Source organism: Lupinus angustifolius, chromosome LG07, assembly GCF_001865875.1.
Source record: "Lupinus angustifolius cultivar Tanjil chromosome LG07, LupAngTanjil_v1.0, whole genome shotgun sequence".
NCBI lineage: Eukaryota > Viridiplantae > Streptophyta > Magnoliopsida > Fabales > Fabaceae > Lupinus > Lupinus angustifolius.
In genome coordinates this window covers 3,259,048-3,276,419 of record NC_032015.1, presented here as the reverse complement: position 1 = coordinate 3,276,419, position 17,372 = coordinate 3,259,048, and the positions used below count along the sequence as shown (strand labels likewise).

At 32.9% G+C, this 17,372-nt stretch overlaps 2 protein-coding genes and 1 long non-coding RNA gene across 3 annotated transcripts; 1 reads left to right on the top strand and 2 right to left on the bottom strand.

Moving 5' to 3' along the window:
• On the top strand, window positions 2,816-17,148 carry LOC109351804. The gene is made up of 3 exons (XR_002108291.1): window positions 2,816-3,362; window positions 10,507-10,512; window positions 17,138-17,148. It is a non-coding gene; the product is annotated as an uncharacterized LOC109351804 (long non-coding RNA).
• LOC109351802 (G-type lectin S-receptor-like serine/threonine-protein kinase At2g19130) lies at window positions 3,200-6,301 on the bottom strand. Its single transcript, XM_019593423.1, has one exon. It carries the CDS (start codon window positions 6,000-6,002, stop codon window positions 3,528-3,530), a length of 2,475 nt encoding a protein of 824 aa, XP_019448968.1. The 5' UTR covers window positions 6,003-6,301; the 3' UTR covers window positions 3,200-3,527.
• LOC109351803 (5' exonuclease Apollo) lies at window positions 8,033-10,770 on the bottom strand. The gene is made up of 4 exons (XM_019593424.1): window positions 10,404-10,770; window positions 10,100-10,308; window positions 9,890-9,997; window positions 8,033-9,090 (listed from the first exon to the last, which is right to left on the bottom strand). Exons 1-4 carry the CDS (start codon window positions 10,684-10,686, stop codon window positions 8,386-8,388), a joined length of 1,305 nt encoding a protein of 434 aa, XP_019448969.1. The 5' UTR covers window positions 10,687-10,770; the 3' UTR covers window positions 8,033-8,385.

Here is a 17,372-nt window from a genome sequence, read left to right as displayed (position 1 = left end):
AACACACAAATTGAATAAAATCTAGTAAATATCACATGCACAATCCCTCATTTGATTAGTACATAAAAAAATCCATTTAATTTTTATGAATGCAATGGTTAGATTCGGAGTACCTTTTGGGGGTAGATTATATGCGCCGCTTTTAAATTATACATGCTCTTCTTCTAAACCTTTATTAGAAAAAGGCTGTGGGGCCACCACCCCCTAAAAATGGCTTCTGCAAATGAGAGAGAGGGAGGATAAAATAATAAAAAACATATTAGAAACTGTATAATAAAGCAAACAATAATAGTGCACTAAGATTTTAAAAAGCAAGGAAAACATGCAAACCTACTTTACTTAACTATAAAGTAAAAATAGACAATAAATCATGAAATGGACAACAAAGGAAAGTGAAGTAATTTTTACACTCTTTTTAATTTGACAAAATTATATTAGATGTATAGTTTTTTATTCAAGTATTAGATATTTGACAGTATAAAAAGTTAGTGGAAATTTTATGTGGATAATATAGTTTGACTACATTATCCCATGTTTGTGATACTTTTGAATTAATTACGGGAATGAGATATTTTTGTGGATCTTGTGGATGACATCCACGATTTCAACAAAGTCGTGGATGAGAAATGTGATTTCCCACGAATGTCATGGATCACAGCCACAATTTTCTTGCAGACTCTCTTTCCTGAAGAGAAGTCGTGTATGGCATGCACGACTTCCATAGTCGTGTACCCCATACACGAGATTGGATAGGATATGGTGATTTTTGAATTTTTCCTTTACATTAATATGATATTGTTATTTATTGTTTTAGGAGTTTGTTTTATGATTTTTAGTGTATTAAAATAATATCGTCAAATTAAAATTGTAAAATTTAATTGAATATGATAATTTTAGTAAAGTGTTAGTTTTATGAAATTTGGTTAAAATTTTTGATATTTTTTAACACTTATTTTAAATGCATAAATTGCAATAATAAAACAATTTCATAGAAACAATATTGACAATTATATTAGGAATTTGAAAATGATTACATTAAAGAAAACAGAACAAGAATATAAATTCCTAATGACATCTATGAGATGATGTTCCACATCCAGGTCAGAATAAAAATTTCTATATGGAAAATCTTCTTGTCCAGACTGATAATCAATGCTAACGAGAAAAGATGAAGGAGTATCATATGTTATGTTAACCGGTTTACTAGTGGTAATCTGAACATCATCATCATTGTCATCATCACATAGCTCAATATCCTCCTCATCACTAAAATCACTAACAATATCTATAATAATTGTCATCTACATATAAACATACGATATTTACATTTAAACATAGGTAACATTAAATAAAATTAACACAAGTAAATGAACTGAAAAAATATAAAGAATTTTTAGTTACCTTCAATAATAACCATTCTTCAATTACAAATTACCCTAAATATTTCTCATACGTTTTCTTCCTTCAGTGTGGTTTGAGTCAGGACATGGGCTTATATGATGTGGACGAGAATAGCATGGAACTCGTGTACCGAGTCTACGAGATTGCCATGAAACTCGTATCTCTGGTGCACGACTTATAGAAGGCTAACACCGTGTAAGAAAATTGTGGGTTTGGTCCACGACATTGGTGGGAAATCGCATTTCCCATGCACGACTTTGCTGAAATCGTGGATATCATCCACGAGATCCACAAAAAATATTTTATTCCCGTAATTAATTCAAAAGGTACCAAACATGTGATAGTATAATCAAACTAAAATTTTCCATTAATTATGATTATTTTCTCATTATATTATCCTCTTTGTGATTTAAGTTAATTATGGGTGATATTTTCTTGTTTCAAAATCAAGAATCTCTATGTACCCAAAAAAATCAAGAATCTCTATGTACCCAAAAAAATCAAGAATCTCTTACTCAATGATAACTGAATTATTGATTCACAATCAATCTGGTTCTTTCAAATATTTGAGGCCATCATGCTCCACTTTATAGCTTGGTTGTTCCCATGGTTTCATTTTTCGGTACAAAGTTCCCACAGTTTGATTTGGATAAACAAGAACTTCTTTCGTTTTCTTTAGAAACAATTGGGGGGAAAATAATTGACAAAGCAAAATGTAAATGGGTACTAATATAATGCAATAATGAGGTTTGTACTATTTGAAAAGGAGAAAACTGATAAAAGACAGAAAAGAAAAAGTAATGGAGAGAGGTGTTTGAGTGCTTCATATAAAATAGATATAATAACCACAAACTCCAACCTTAGCTAATGGAATTTGCTTTCCTTTTTGCATAAACGTTTTCTTGGTTTATTTAAGATGGTGCGCGTGTTGTGGCAGCTTCAACACGTTACCTAATGCCAATGTTTACAACGATGTCTTACTGTAGATAAATCAGCTAACACTAAAGTGGCCACAAGATTTTTTATTTATCTTGAAATGAATCCTCGTGTTCAAATCTAATAACTAGAAACTAGTAACGTATTGATTCACTAATGTAAGATTTTACTAGATTTTTAGATGAATTTGAAAGTCAACTATTTGATGATTCTTGAAAATGAGAGAAGTCATACATGGATTTGTTCCTTATCCAGATATCTTTAGTTATACCAAACAAAATTTAGTAACTAGAAAAATATATGCTATGAATGTTTTGCTTCCTTAATGCTCAACTTCTGAAGTTTCAAACATTCCATATAACTTCTGGAGCAATTAGACATCCCATAATACCTTTATTTCAAGGGGAAAAACTGTAAATTGAAATTTAAAAAATAATTATATACATGATTAAAGAAAAGAGTGGCTAAAAACTAACATATACTTTCCTTGATAGAGGTAAATTTAGGCTATCTGTGTCTAAAACATTGACTCATCAAAGAAAAATGTGCAATATATTGAAGTCATTTTATGCTTTACTACGTTGCTTTTCCAAAGTTTCAATATTTTCTTTTGAGGGAAAACTTGCTTTCAATCAGCTTTAGCCTAGATGAAGACACATGCCCACTTTCAAAAGTCTGTGAACATAAAGACTAAATATCTGAAAATCAGTCTCAGATTGATTTAGTTTGGTTAAAGTATAAATTTAACTTCATAATAATCAAAGGGTTTTGCAACTACTATATGACAAAGAGTTGTCCACGGACCTAACACTTCAACTCAAGAAATTAGAGGCGATAAAACATCCACTGCTGCACAAGAAAAAGGGAATAATAGGTGCATAGCTATTATCAGATGGCATTATTTTCATATTTTAATTGAATATACAAGCTTCTAGGCACTAGTTCCTCATTATACAAACCATACATTACAATTATTACCTCAAAATAAAAATTTATGACACAACTTCATATAACTACATAGAAAAGTCTATTTGTCAATTGAGTTTAGAAGGAAAGAAAGAGAAATGGAAGACTTTGGAACTATCTCAGTAATATATTTTATGGTTCGCAAGTCTTGTGTTGTTCTTCGTTCCCCTCCGAAACTTAACTCGCAAGCAGATCATAAGAGAAAGAGTCATATGTGTCCTAATTTAGAGGCTTGGGGATGAGATGTTGCTTTTGGCTTGAGAGGATACTGTTGAGACATTGCTCCTCACCTGTGAACTCTGTGTGGAGCTTGAGTCAGTGAAGAAAACAATGTCCTCATGATTGTCAACAAAGACTTGGAGGGATCTTGGAATTGGAGGCATAGCCACATTCACGATTCCCTCAAGGATTTGAACTACCTGACCCATAGTTGGCCTGTGAGTTTCATCATCTTGGACACACCATGAAGCTACTTTGATGACTCTAGTTACCTCTTCAATATCAGCATTTCCCTTCAACCTAGGGTCCAACAAGCTAAGTATATTGCCACCTTGGTGCACTGTGTTTGCAGCATGTGTAGGAAAGAACCTAATTTGGCCATCTTCTGATGGCTCAGAGTTCCTTCTACCTGAGACAATCTCAAAAAACATCATTCCGCAGCTGTAGACATCAGCTTTGGCTGTGATAGCCACTCCTGAAATCCACTCCGGGGCAAGATAACCTCTTGTTCCTCTCATGGTAGTGAGGACCCTGCTGAAATCTCTTCCAACCAGCTTTGCTAGTCCAAAGTCTGCCACTTTTGGACAAAAATCAACATCTAGGAGAATGTTTTCTGGCTTTACATCACAATGAATGATGCAGTCTCTACACTTCTCATGGAGGTAATTTAACCCCCTAGCTGTCCCAAGAGCAATTTGGTACCTTATTTTCCAGTCCAATACCAACTCCTTTTCACGAAACAGATTGGCATCCATAGAGCCATTTGGCATGTAGTCATAAACCAGCAGCCTCTTTGCGCCGTCAGAGCAGAACCCACGAAGCCTAATAAGATTGACATGTTGGACTGTCCCAATTGTGCTAACTTCACTTCTGAACTGCTTCTCACCTTGGCTAATGCTTTCAAGTTTCTTCACAGCTATGACACTTGAATCGGACAGCATTCCTTTGAATACAGAACCAAAACCTCCTCCTCCCAATTTCTCTGAGAAATTTTTTGTTGCATTTTGCAAATCTCTGTACCCAAATGCCACCAATGAACCCTCCATCGTTGTTCCTGTTCCGATGTATCTCTTTCTTCTCCTCAGCATGACAATTAGAATAAGGGCAAGGATAACCACGATGCCACCGACCACTCCAGCAACAACACCAATGATTTTCCCCTTATTGCTTTTAGTATCATGAAACTCAGATGCTGCTAGTCTGAGAAACAAAGTCTCTCCACTACTATCACCTTGATTAAGTTGTTGCACATTCAAGAGATCTCTTTTCCAAATTGAGCAGCCATTACTGTCATAAGCATAAGCAGTGCAGGAACAGTTGCTCAAGCAGGCTGACTCACATTCCTCTACATTCCCTGCTGCCACAGGTTCTGAATGGTTCGGGAACTTCATGTTGAGCATTGTTTGGAACCTGTCCTTGGCACCATTAGGGGGATTGGTTGTCTCGCATTGAAACTTGGTTTCCTTCACACACCCACCTGAGTGATCTTCAAGATCCCAATCAGATTGTGACCTTGGTTTATAACCACTCAAGCAATTGCAGTATGGCTGAGAGTTTTCGTTGCAGCTCCCAAAGGCACCACAGAAAGCATAAACCTCACACTGTTTTCTTGGTTGGGACCAAAACAAGTTCCATTGCTGAGTACTCTCTAACCATGTGAGTTGCTGGATCTGTCCCGAGATATCCATCACAAAACGAGATATAATTGAATTGTTATACACGGAGTAAGTGAAGTAGCTCTCGTTCTCATCGGAATGAAAAGAGAAATTGTAGATGTAGTTTAACCTCATTTCAGGAACCAAGCTGAAAATTTGTCCATTCCAGGTACCACTTGTCCAATATTGTTCAGTTTTATTCCAAAGAATTAGATATGACTGAGTTCCATTAGGATCTAGTTCCAGAGAAAATAGGCCTGTTCCAGGATCTTCACTGTTCTTCCATGCTGTGAGATATTGAGGCTTCTTTGTTTTGTTATCCAATTTGATTTTGCCACCAGGAAGCCAAGTATCAGCTGGATGATCAAAACTCTGCCATAGTGCTTCTGATTCATTTGCATCAGGCCTATTGCTTAATATAAGATTCCCACTATCTAGAAGGACTGCTACTACAGAACCTGAACCAGGAGAACTCAAATTTGTAGACCAAACTATATTTTGAGACTGATCCAAGAGTACTAAATTACCCTCAGATATTGTTAACATGGCAGAATTATCAGAAAGTGGATTATCTCTATTTGCTACCCATACATATGTCCTTTGAGAGATTTTTTTGTACCATGTGCCTATGTAGTAGTTGGAAGAATTACCTGTCTTGAAGAAACCCAATTCAAAGTTGCCTTCTTTGGAGACAAGAGTTTGATCACCAGAAAGAGATTGGTTTGCTGAGATGGTGGTCAAAGCTGCAAGGGAAGTTTGTGTGTTAAAAGAGAAATAGATGATGAGAAGGGAAAGACAGAACCATGGTTTGTGTATGTTTAACATGGCTCCACACTGCAACTTAACTTCTGAACTAACCCAGAGAAGCTAAATATTATGTTCTCTGTGGAGGAGGTAGAAGAGACAAGAGACAAACAAAGGAAGAACAGGTCCTAGTAATGACTTGGCCGTGTCTGAACAAGGAAGTAATAGGTTTTTGTTCTGACTATCAAGTCAATAAAGACTTTTCAAACTGGCCATTGTGCCTATTTGACTTGAAAATCTCATTGTAGAAGAGGTAATAATGCCGTGAATTTTGTAAGCCAATGGAAGTCATATCAACTTTGTTCGGTCATTATTAGTAAACAAAACTGAAAATATCTTTGTTGTGACTTGTGAACAGGGTTCAGAACTCCATACATATTTTAATTAATTTTTTTCTTTGCATGTTTCACTCCAAATTGTTATTATTATAAGGCAATCAGATTTGCCTGTATCTACTTACACTGCAAATACAATGACCAATACATTTCACTTCTTTGAACATTGCAAAAAGAATGATTAATTGCACATAAAAAATAACTAGTTGAGTTTTTGCTAAAATGATTTTTATTCAGTGTGATTTATATTGAAAATTAATTAACACGTTTATTGATGAACATTTTTTTAATAAAAGTAAGTTTCCCCCTTTCAAACAAATTAGAAAGTGTTTTTTCGGCTGTGGTACACCTTAGAAAAAGTGGAAAACTACTGCTAAAAATTCAAAGGTTAGTGGTATTTTTTCCGCACACGTCGTTTTATATTTTAAATCAAAGTCAAATGATAGTGTCTCCTTCTAGTAGCTCTCTTAATAAAAAATAATATAAATGTATTCAATTTTTTTTTTCTGACAGATTGATTTTTATAAAAGAATATAAAAATTGCAAATATTAGATAATATGCTCGAGAGACTCTAATATTATTTATTAGACAACTGCCGAATACTGGGGACAAGTTATTAATGACGGGGTTCTTTCGCATGTGAGTTAATCAATAAGGTTCACCCAATTAGCTTGAGAGCTAGCCCACACATATTTTTGTATAACTTGTATCATTATCTATACATGTCATGTCGTATTTTTTAATGAAAATAAAATATTTACCATACATGAATATACTTTTGCTCATGTTTAAGTTTCTTTCTTCATATATTTTATACTAGTTACAGTCATACACATGAATTGGTTTTTAATAAAAATACCTTATAAAATTATTTATTACACATATATATAATTATGAATCCATTATTGGCTATACTTGTGAATACTATCAATGAGCAAAAACTAAAAACAGATAATGGGTTTTCTATTTCATGCCCTCCAAATGCGGCAACCCATTGTTTTTTGTGGTCTAAGTTGACATTTTAGACTTCTTTTACACGGGGTGATGACGTGGTGGTGTCTAGGCAATGCGAATTGTAAGCATGACACGCAGAAAACCAAAAATAAGAAAATAAGGTCAATTGCGAATGGGAATGGTTATTCCACCCTACATCATTTCGGATAATTTGCGTTGCAGCAGCACCTCACAAGTCTCATTAGACCTAAAAATAAGTTATTTTATTCTTAAATAGGTATATTCACCTAAACATAGAATAGTCCACAAACTTTACCTAAAATTCTACATTATTCGAAGAGAAGGGACATAGACTTTGTTCTCACAATATAATAAATATTTATTATATTATCTGGGCTTCATGAATGGAAGATCATAACTTGACGGTATAAAAAACTTTATAAGTGAACCCATTATACTATCATATGAATACCCTTCCAATAAACATTTCTATCATTATAAAAATAAATATGTTATACTAATATAAATGTTGAATAACTAGACTAACCTAGTAGATGGTATAAGTATTTTTCTAAAGTTAAAACTATTGTCTGCAACTCTACATACGTGAAAACATTTCTTAAAATTCAAGTCTAATTTGTCTTTTAAATAGGTTAAACCTACATAAGTTGAAAATGGGCTAAAGACGTAAGCCCTTGACGAGTCACCTAGCCTATTGTAATCCTTATTTGTGTCGTGCAGAATTATATTAATAAAATCGGTTGAAAGACCACATCAAGTTATCAACATTTCTGTACCGCAAATTCAAGTTACATTGTTTTTCAGCTTCCCTAAGCAAAAGTTATATGCCACAAGCCAATTTTGCAATGTTTCCATATGCATATTGCAATCTAGGGGGACCATAAAATTCATCTCATTGCATGCTCATGATAATGAGATCATCTAAAGTTTCTATGAACAAAGATTTACAACGTAAAATAAAAAGATAAAAAAAGGAGCTAGGTTGGGGTGTAAGTAGCTCATACCTTGCACCATGGACTTCAAGAACAATCCTGATTTTCATGCACAATAACCATCATTCTTGATCTGCTATGACACTTATTTCCAAGCATTATCAATCTTGTTCAGGACTGTTATTATCCAGAATTTTTGCACCACGGTTCTTTCTTCTCAATATACTCAACTTGCTCACACGAACACCTAAAAACTTACCCTTGAAATTCTTGCCTTTGTTTCTCTCTGGCTCAACATAATCACCTCCAAATGAAAATTTTGTGCTGACAACTCCTACACTTTTACCATTTTCTTCCCTTTTAGGCTTGTGCAAAAGCTGTATTGGTTGGTTGACTCGACAAAGTCGACCAAAATAGTACATAGGTTCAATATAGCATGATGAGGAAGATACAATGCCCTTCAGGGTGGCTGGGTGGATAAGCCTTATAAAATCTTCTATCTCTGCAAAATTTGAGTGATCAGAGTATGGAACTGAATAGATGTGCTCATGAAACTTATTGAGAGGTCCTATAGCTCCATTTTGCTCATCAATCTGGACACTATTTGAACTCAATCTGCCTCTCTTGAAGCTAGATGTCAAAAAAGAACCAGAAAGGTTACCCTTTTGAAGGGATTTCTTTACCCATGGAAGAGCTGATGGCATAATTCCTATAGTTGGGCGCATTGTATTTAGTGCCTCTAAAGTATCAACACTAAAGCTATATTGAGGAACAGCTCTCACTCTAGTAAGAGTTGTATTTGTTGTAAAAGTATCATTGAAACCAAGGAGATGCATGGTTTGCAAGCGCTCTGGCCATACCCAAATCTTCAAATGAAAAAAAAACAAGTCAAACAATGAAAACTGGAACCAGAGAAGACGGTTGAGATAAAATAGAATGCTGATTCTAAACTTTTAACCAAAATAAAAAAGCAAAGTTTTGTACAAGAAAAAAATTATAATATGCAGGCAAAGTATAACAGTCAAAGCAAACATGTCATGAACATATGTTTTAAAATAATTAGATAGAGAGTGAAATGGATACGAGAGGACTATGACTGAGGTAAAAGATGCAGTATTATTCATAGAAAACTCTTTAAAACTATGGCTTGGCTGTCAATTACTTTTCCAAATAACAGATACCCTCGGTTATTCGCCATGATTCCCTTATAATCACCTACAGTTGTCTAATAACTGACAGCTGCTACAGTTGTTTAATCATAATGGATTAGGAAACTCTATGTTGAATTTTTCTCTCAGGTGGTCAAGTGGGTGAGAGATATAGACATGGGGATTTTCCTAGTAGGCTCAATCAAGATTTGTGAAACTCCATAATAGCATATATGTGAGTATGTCTTTATTTTTCCTCCGTTTGAGAGAAAAATGCAATCGAGGGATCTAAATCCAATGATATCAGTTACTAACCGTTCTGTTAGCAACAGACCCATGCCCTAACATGCATTTAACAGAAACACATTAAGGTACAAATAATAAAATGCTCATGCAAATGGATCACTGTCCTTGGTATGAGAAAGGCACACTAACTATTGAGCATAATAACATAAGGATCAATCCTAGCATGATGAATTGAATTTGATTCTTAAAAGAATGTCATGAAGAGAGAAACCTTAATTTTAAGGGCACGTGAGATTTGAAGCAAGAGATCTTCTTTCCCCAAAGTGTTAATCCCAATAATGATGTCATAATCGGGATGAGATAAAATGATATCAATAATCTGAAATCAGACATCCACTACGCATCATCCTCAATAGCTAAAACAAGGTATTGATGATTGAATAAATCTTCTGATGGAGTGCATTTATAATGGGGATTGTACCTGATTTGCCGCAATTTGCCTAGTGGGAAAATCATAGATAGGATTAGAGTAAGTATTATCAATGTAAACAACATCCACCACATCATCCTTGAGAGCAGCCACAAGCATTTCCTTTGCCATCCTGGCCTTCTCACAACTCGGCTCCCATCGAAAGTCTCCAGTACAAATCCTGCAACCAAACTCACCGCGAAATACCAGCATTATCGAACCTGCCTCAAACACAAATCTAAAACGTCAAATTCTAAAAAAAAAACGTTGAGTCGGGACATAAATCAAACAGTTGTGGGGAGCAATTGTAAGGTACCAGGGCAGTGACAGGCATCAACGACAAAGACATGGAGAGTTGTAGGGAAGCCGGAAGAAGGGGAAAGAGCGTGCCAGGAACCGATTTCAAGGACGCGAATGAGAGAGAGGTTGAAATTAGGGAATTTGAAAGGGATGAGTTTGGCGGTGAGGCGGGAACAGAAGAGTGGACCGTTGGACCATGAAGAAGAGAGACCATGGGTGTGGTCAGAGTGAAGGTGGGTTAGGAAGTATGCACTGCTTCCCTTTGCCCAACGATCCACTGATATTAACCCACTCTCCATTTTTCACACTCAATCAATGAAACAACCAAGATGCCAAATAGTTATGTTCAAATTCCTGTGATTGTTTTGGCGGTGAATTTGAATTTCGGCATATGGTTTGTTAAATGAAGCTCGCGCTGAAAGAATGTTAATTTTATTTTTATATGTTTTATTTTCAAAAATTAAGTAACTATTTTTATAGAAGGTGAGAAACAACAATTCTTAGTATGAGTAAAATAATTATGACAAAAAGTTTGTTGAATGAGTATGTATTATTTGTCAAATGAAATACTTCGCTTGCAAAAATTAATTAGTTGTCCAAAAATAATCAATTTCCAGAATTTTATAAGAAAAAAGTAATACAGATTGTAAAATAAGAAATTACATAATCAAAATATTCACTTAGCTACTTTTAATAAGGCTATAGAATAATCCGAATTAAGAAATGTGGTTATAATATTTTTAGCATTGTCACCCCTTTATTAGAAGACCTTTTTCATTGCTTCTTTCTCATACTGTATGCACACTCGTATTATGTATATTGCATTACAATGGACTCACTTTGAGCACATTGTAATGCAAAATCATATTTTGAACATACGCAATACAATATATTTTCTATTGTGTGTATGAATGCTACTATGTTGAAGTTAAGAAGACAGATATTGGCAAGAAAATACATTGTAATTTGCGAAGTGATTGCTTAGTTACTCGGTTAGTATTTGTAAGTTGCTCTAAAGATTCGTTTCCACACAATAATGACGAGTTACTAATATTGAAACTCTTTCAATTGTAAGAATTAATGTTAAAAACAGAGCAAACGAATTACTAAAAAATATTTTGTTTGACAAACTATAAGAATTAATGTTTTGAACAACTTAATGTAAACGTAGAAGAAAGAGGAAGGTTAACCACATTCTTTCGAATGCTCTGTTTTTAACACGTTCTCTCCTTTTTGGTGTTGACATCAATGATGGGATCTACAGATTCAGGCAAGTCATTTATTATCTCTGGAGACCTATTACCCAATCCTCAATGCACTTAATCTTAAAATCCTTGTTAGGATAGTCACCAAAGCAACCACTGGAAGAAACTCTTGGAAGGGTTTCAATATCTCTCATCTCATCTATAGTTGGCATTACCCAGTCTTTTGCTGAACCAGAAATCAGATAAGAATCAACACCATCATTGAGGTAGCTATCCATATGACTCTCTTTGATGCTTCCTATATCATTCTCTCTTTCTTGATCTTCCCTTCTTTGACAATCTAGACTTGAGAACTACACTACATCTAAACAGGAAATTTTCTTTATGGCATAAAAAATAATGTCTATAACAATCTATATTGCTCATCAGTTTTTCTAGAAGCCTAATCAAAGACCTAAAATTTGTGGAGATTTAGTTGCAAACTAGAAATAGCTTCTGGATATACAGCAAGAGGTGCCCTTAGCCATAATCAAGCGACAAGCCAACTGAAACACGGCATAATCTCCATATGTCTGATGATCTCGATCTTCGAGAAACACAAAGCAGAATAACTCCCTCTTCATCATCGCCCCACACCCTTTGTTAAAGCGGCCAGAGTGATAGAAATTCTTTTCTGTCTAGCAGAATCCAGGGACAGATATGCATAAGAGATTCAGACCTGTCAAATAAAAATAAAATCCACGACCAAGCTGATTTAAAAAAAGCACTTATGCTGCTAAGTTACTTAGCATATACAGAATTATGATACAAACTTGAAGATACAACCTAAAGAAGCAATGTAGGTATGCACTTCAATTATGGGTAGCAAAATAGATGGATTTGGACAGATATGCTTAAGTCATGGATTTTAATCCATCTATCAATCCATTTTAATGGATCTGGATTGAAGTATATCCAACCATTTTGATTTTTTAATTGGAAATAAAAATAAATAATTCTTTTTAAAAAATCACTTTTAATAAAAAAAGGTGTTTTTTATTAGGAAACACTTTTTTAAATGATTTTTGAACTTTAAATAATATATTTTTTGGTACTATAAGCATGTGGCGTTTAAGTTCTACAAATAAAAGTTTAATCATTTTTTAATGTTTAATAAAATATTCAAATTGAGATTGAGAAACACTGCAGAAAGTGGAAGTTGAGATATTGAATAAAATTGAAAAACAAATAACACAATTTTTAAATATTTATTTTTTTAAAGGATTTTATATCCATCCACCAGATGGATATATCGATGGATATCTATTGGATACATGAATGGATTCAAATCTATGTAGTAATAAAATTATACATTGGATTATATCAATTTAAATACATTAGCTCTAATAGATGGATATTGATGAATTTAATTTTCTTGGATTTTATGAAAGAAACAATATAATCGGTGATTTTTATCCTTTAACCTAACCCAAGGTATAGGAGAGTAATGCTTCAAAATGGTTTCTCCTTCTTATGAAAGTTATAAATTAACTAGATTAAATCTATAAAATTGTCTTTTCCAGCTAAAATATAAAGTTATTTGCACCAAATCAACCTCCGATCGTGTTGTTTAATGATGTAAGGTCCTGCTAAATACTAAGATGACCGTCAAGGGTTCGATTTTTGGAAGTGACACTTGTTGGGTGGAGTGGGAGAATATAGTTAGTAGTACAAAAACAATTAAAAAGGAAAATGCCCTCGGTTTTGGTAAACGTACCCATGCAAAAGATTTATACACAGTAGATACATCATATAACATTCATTTGTATTAATTTTATTTAAAAGTCAATGATAAATGAAGATAAATGATGAATGGTATAAAAAACTCTTCCACTCTTCTCATTGTATGCATCTTTTTCTCGAAAATTAATGCAGTTAAAAGAATTTAATCAAGCACAGACTTTAACCACATACATGAGTTTCAAAAAAAATTGCATCCGAGTCCAACACATACCCACGTAAAAAAATTGCATCTGAGTCCAACACATACCCACGTTTGATATTATGTTCTAAACCATTCCCCTTTTAGATTCGGGAAATTCTTCTCCTAACACAGGGCTAAAAAATCCTTACATGTTGGAAAACAGATAGGATCGAATGGAAATTATGAAAAACAAATATTGCATGCAGAATCAGATAAGAGAACGAAAACCAGACATAAAAATTGAAAGAAAAAGAGGATTGATGAGAAGGGAATTTACCACTTTGAATGAAATAAAGAAAAAAGGGAACAGTGATGTATAGCCTTCTCTTTTTTCCTGCGTTCCCTGCTATGCTACGCAAACCAACCAAACAACAAAGGATCCTTTGATTTGTTTTGTTTTTTATTCTCTATATGTAATCTGGTCGCAATTATCGTCCTATAATAGTAGATTTTAGTAAACAGCATCGTTTGGTACACAATAAAACCTAGCTGCTAACCATACACTACTATAGCAGGAATATTTAGGAACCCTCACTCAAATCATTATTATATAGCAGATTTAATTTAATTGCAAGTTAATAAAAGTTGTTACTTTTATTTCCTAAAAAAATTATTATAAGATTATCATCCCAATATTATTTATATTATTCATTAATTGGTCATCCTAATAACAAAAATGATAAAGTTGATATAATAAAAAAAAGGAAAAATTTATAAATGTCACATAAAAAACATATAAGAAACTAATCTCATAAGCTATTGGTAATAAGAATATATAACAATGTGACAAATGGTGGTTTGGTTTATACATACCTAATCCAAAACCCAAATTTCGAGTTAATTATACTGACACTTTCTGAGTTTTAATGAAATTAAACAAACCATCTCTTACACTCACTTTTTTACACCTACACAAACCTCTCATAGTTTTTATAGTTTCATTACACTGATCATCCTCGCATGATAAATAAGTGTAATATTTTAAACAAAAAAATGTGATAAATTCAATTAAGTTAAACAAAACATGGTATATTGTGAGGAAAAATAAAATAATATACAAATCAATGTATCTTTATTATTTTTGGTTATAAAATGCATCACCAATTCTAAAGAGATATTGTTTAAATTGCTATTATACTATATCGTAACGAACCAAAAATAATAAAGAGGTATCGACTCATATATTATTTGGACTTGTCTCCACAATATACTATGTTTTGTTTAACTTAATTGCATTTATCACATTTTTTGTTTAAAAAATTACACTTATTTCTCATTGAGGGGTGGTCAGTGTAATGAAAATATAAAAATTGGGGGTTTGTGTAGGTGTAGAAAAGTGATGGGTGATTTGTGTAATTTCGTTAAAACTTAAAGGATATTAGTGTAATTTACTCTTAAAATTAACAATATTATCACAAACCCGATGAAATTTGAAAAAATAATTCAATATGTAATTGTTGCATTGTGAGGTGAAAAATAAAAGACAACATAATAAAAATATCATTCACCAGAATCTTCAACCATACAAGGTATTCGTCCTTTGTGTGTCCCCGTCAGATTAAATATCTAAGATTCACAACTTTTTCTCACACAACCTTCATGACTTTCATGTATAAAGTGGGTAAGAGCACTTCGGAAAAACAATAATTAAACATGAATACCATTATATATTATAAATTTATGGGAGTACTTTTAATTCCTTTATAGCACAAGGATATTAGCCCCATAGGATATTTAATATAATAAGAAATCCTCTTAATACTATGCTAGTAAAAAATTAATCATTCACAAAGATTTTTCCATAAAAAGTTAATCATTGACAAAGATTTTTCCATAAAAGAAAGATGTAGTCTAAGGAAAATGAATCCAGTACTAGAAAGTAATTGACACGAAATCATGCTTTGAATCTACAAAAGATTAATGGCTAAGATATTTCACTCTAAAATTCTAATAACAAATATTAACAATGTGTGTACAAGAAACCTGCCATATACATGATAAAGATGAAAAAGGACAGATAATGATGAAGTAAAAACGAACTATCACCATCGCAACATAGGTTTACATAGACAACACACAAAATCATTAATATCATCTATATGTAAATGATGTTTTATTTTGATGTGTAATACAATAGGATATTCAAGTTCATAATTAATTTATCATTTATGTAATGTTTATACAATTCAATCAACTAATTCTCCATTAATTTGTCCGAAGGCTAAGCCATACAAGAAAACAACTATTAGTATAATTTGTTTTGGACACTGTCTAATAATAAAATGTGTGAAGGATGTCAAAGACTGCTTAGTTTTTTTTTATATAATACAGTTTATAAGATTGAACTTTCATTAGAGTATCCTATCTAACCTACCTCTCAAGCTTTTCAATGAATTAATGTCATTATCAACCATGTCCAAATCCATAAAGATATTTTTGACACTATCTTCAAGAATATGTTCACACTAAGTAAAGTTAGTTAATTAAGTATATTATCCTTTCTCAATTTCACTTTTCTACAAATATCACGTTAGTTGTCTTGATTCTAATATACTTTTACCATGTTGTGCGTATATCCAATATCAACATGCAAAATCTCAATTCCACGTACGTAAGCACTAAATGCATGAATGACTATAGGCTCTCAACAATTTCATATTTTCATCCTTAATCACCATCAAACTTGAAAATGTTTATCTTTTATCAGAGATATCTTTCAGAAGATTTTACGATAAATTACAGTACACTAACTTTTATAACCTAGCAAACAATTCAAAACAAATTATAATATCAATTGACCATTATGCCCCAAATAATATAGTATTTCTCTCTCACCATTTTATATTTTTTAAACAATTAAATAAATGATTGTTTTTAAAAAATAGAACAAATTTCCATATTCACCAAAACTTTACCTGAGAAAATCCAAATCCGAAAGAAACCGTAGAGAGACAAAGGCGATAATGATTCATCAATTCGTAATTGGACAATAAACAAAATCAGTTAGACTTCTCTCCATTAATGGAAAGACAAGTTAGGAGGAAATACACTAAAAATTCAATAGACAATGACATTTATGACCTTTACTTTTCATTTAAATTACAATTTTGGCCTTAAAAATACACTACAAAGTATAATTTGCATCTCCATCTCTCCATTAATGGAGAGGAATCATACTCAAACAAAATAAGGAACCATAGCCACACACTACTTCCCAGACCAAATCTCGGCCACAAGAACTCACACCCCACTATACATAACTACCCTTTATTATTCTTTATTTATTGTACTTACTAGAGGTGTTATTTTATCATTTGACATGTGCAGGTACCTCGATAAGTATGAATTACCAATTTCAACAATGTGATTGGACTAGGTGACCGAGTCTTTGCGGTTATCATGCATACATGTTTATTTTAGAGTAAGTTTAACACTTCAATATTCGGAAATGACACGTTGCTTGATGAGAGAAACTCTCTCAACCACATCTCTTCCAAGGTTCTTATTAACTAGTCAGTTAAAATTACAACTTTTATATTATTAATAATTGTTAATTAAGTAATATTGTTTATTTAACAGTAGTATATACTAGTAAGCAACTAACAAGCATGTTTTTTTTTCGATATAGGGAAGGTGAAGCTTCCCCTTCTATCAATCGTGCCCCCACTTGATGTTGAGGGCTGGCCAGCCATGATTCATTTGAACAAGGCATTAAAAGGAAATATCATGCTCATGCAAAGTAGACGCATCTTTATTTATATATATAGTATAGAGTATACTAAATCGTACTTTACTACTTTACCAAAAGTCCAAAACA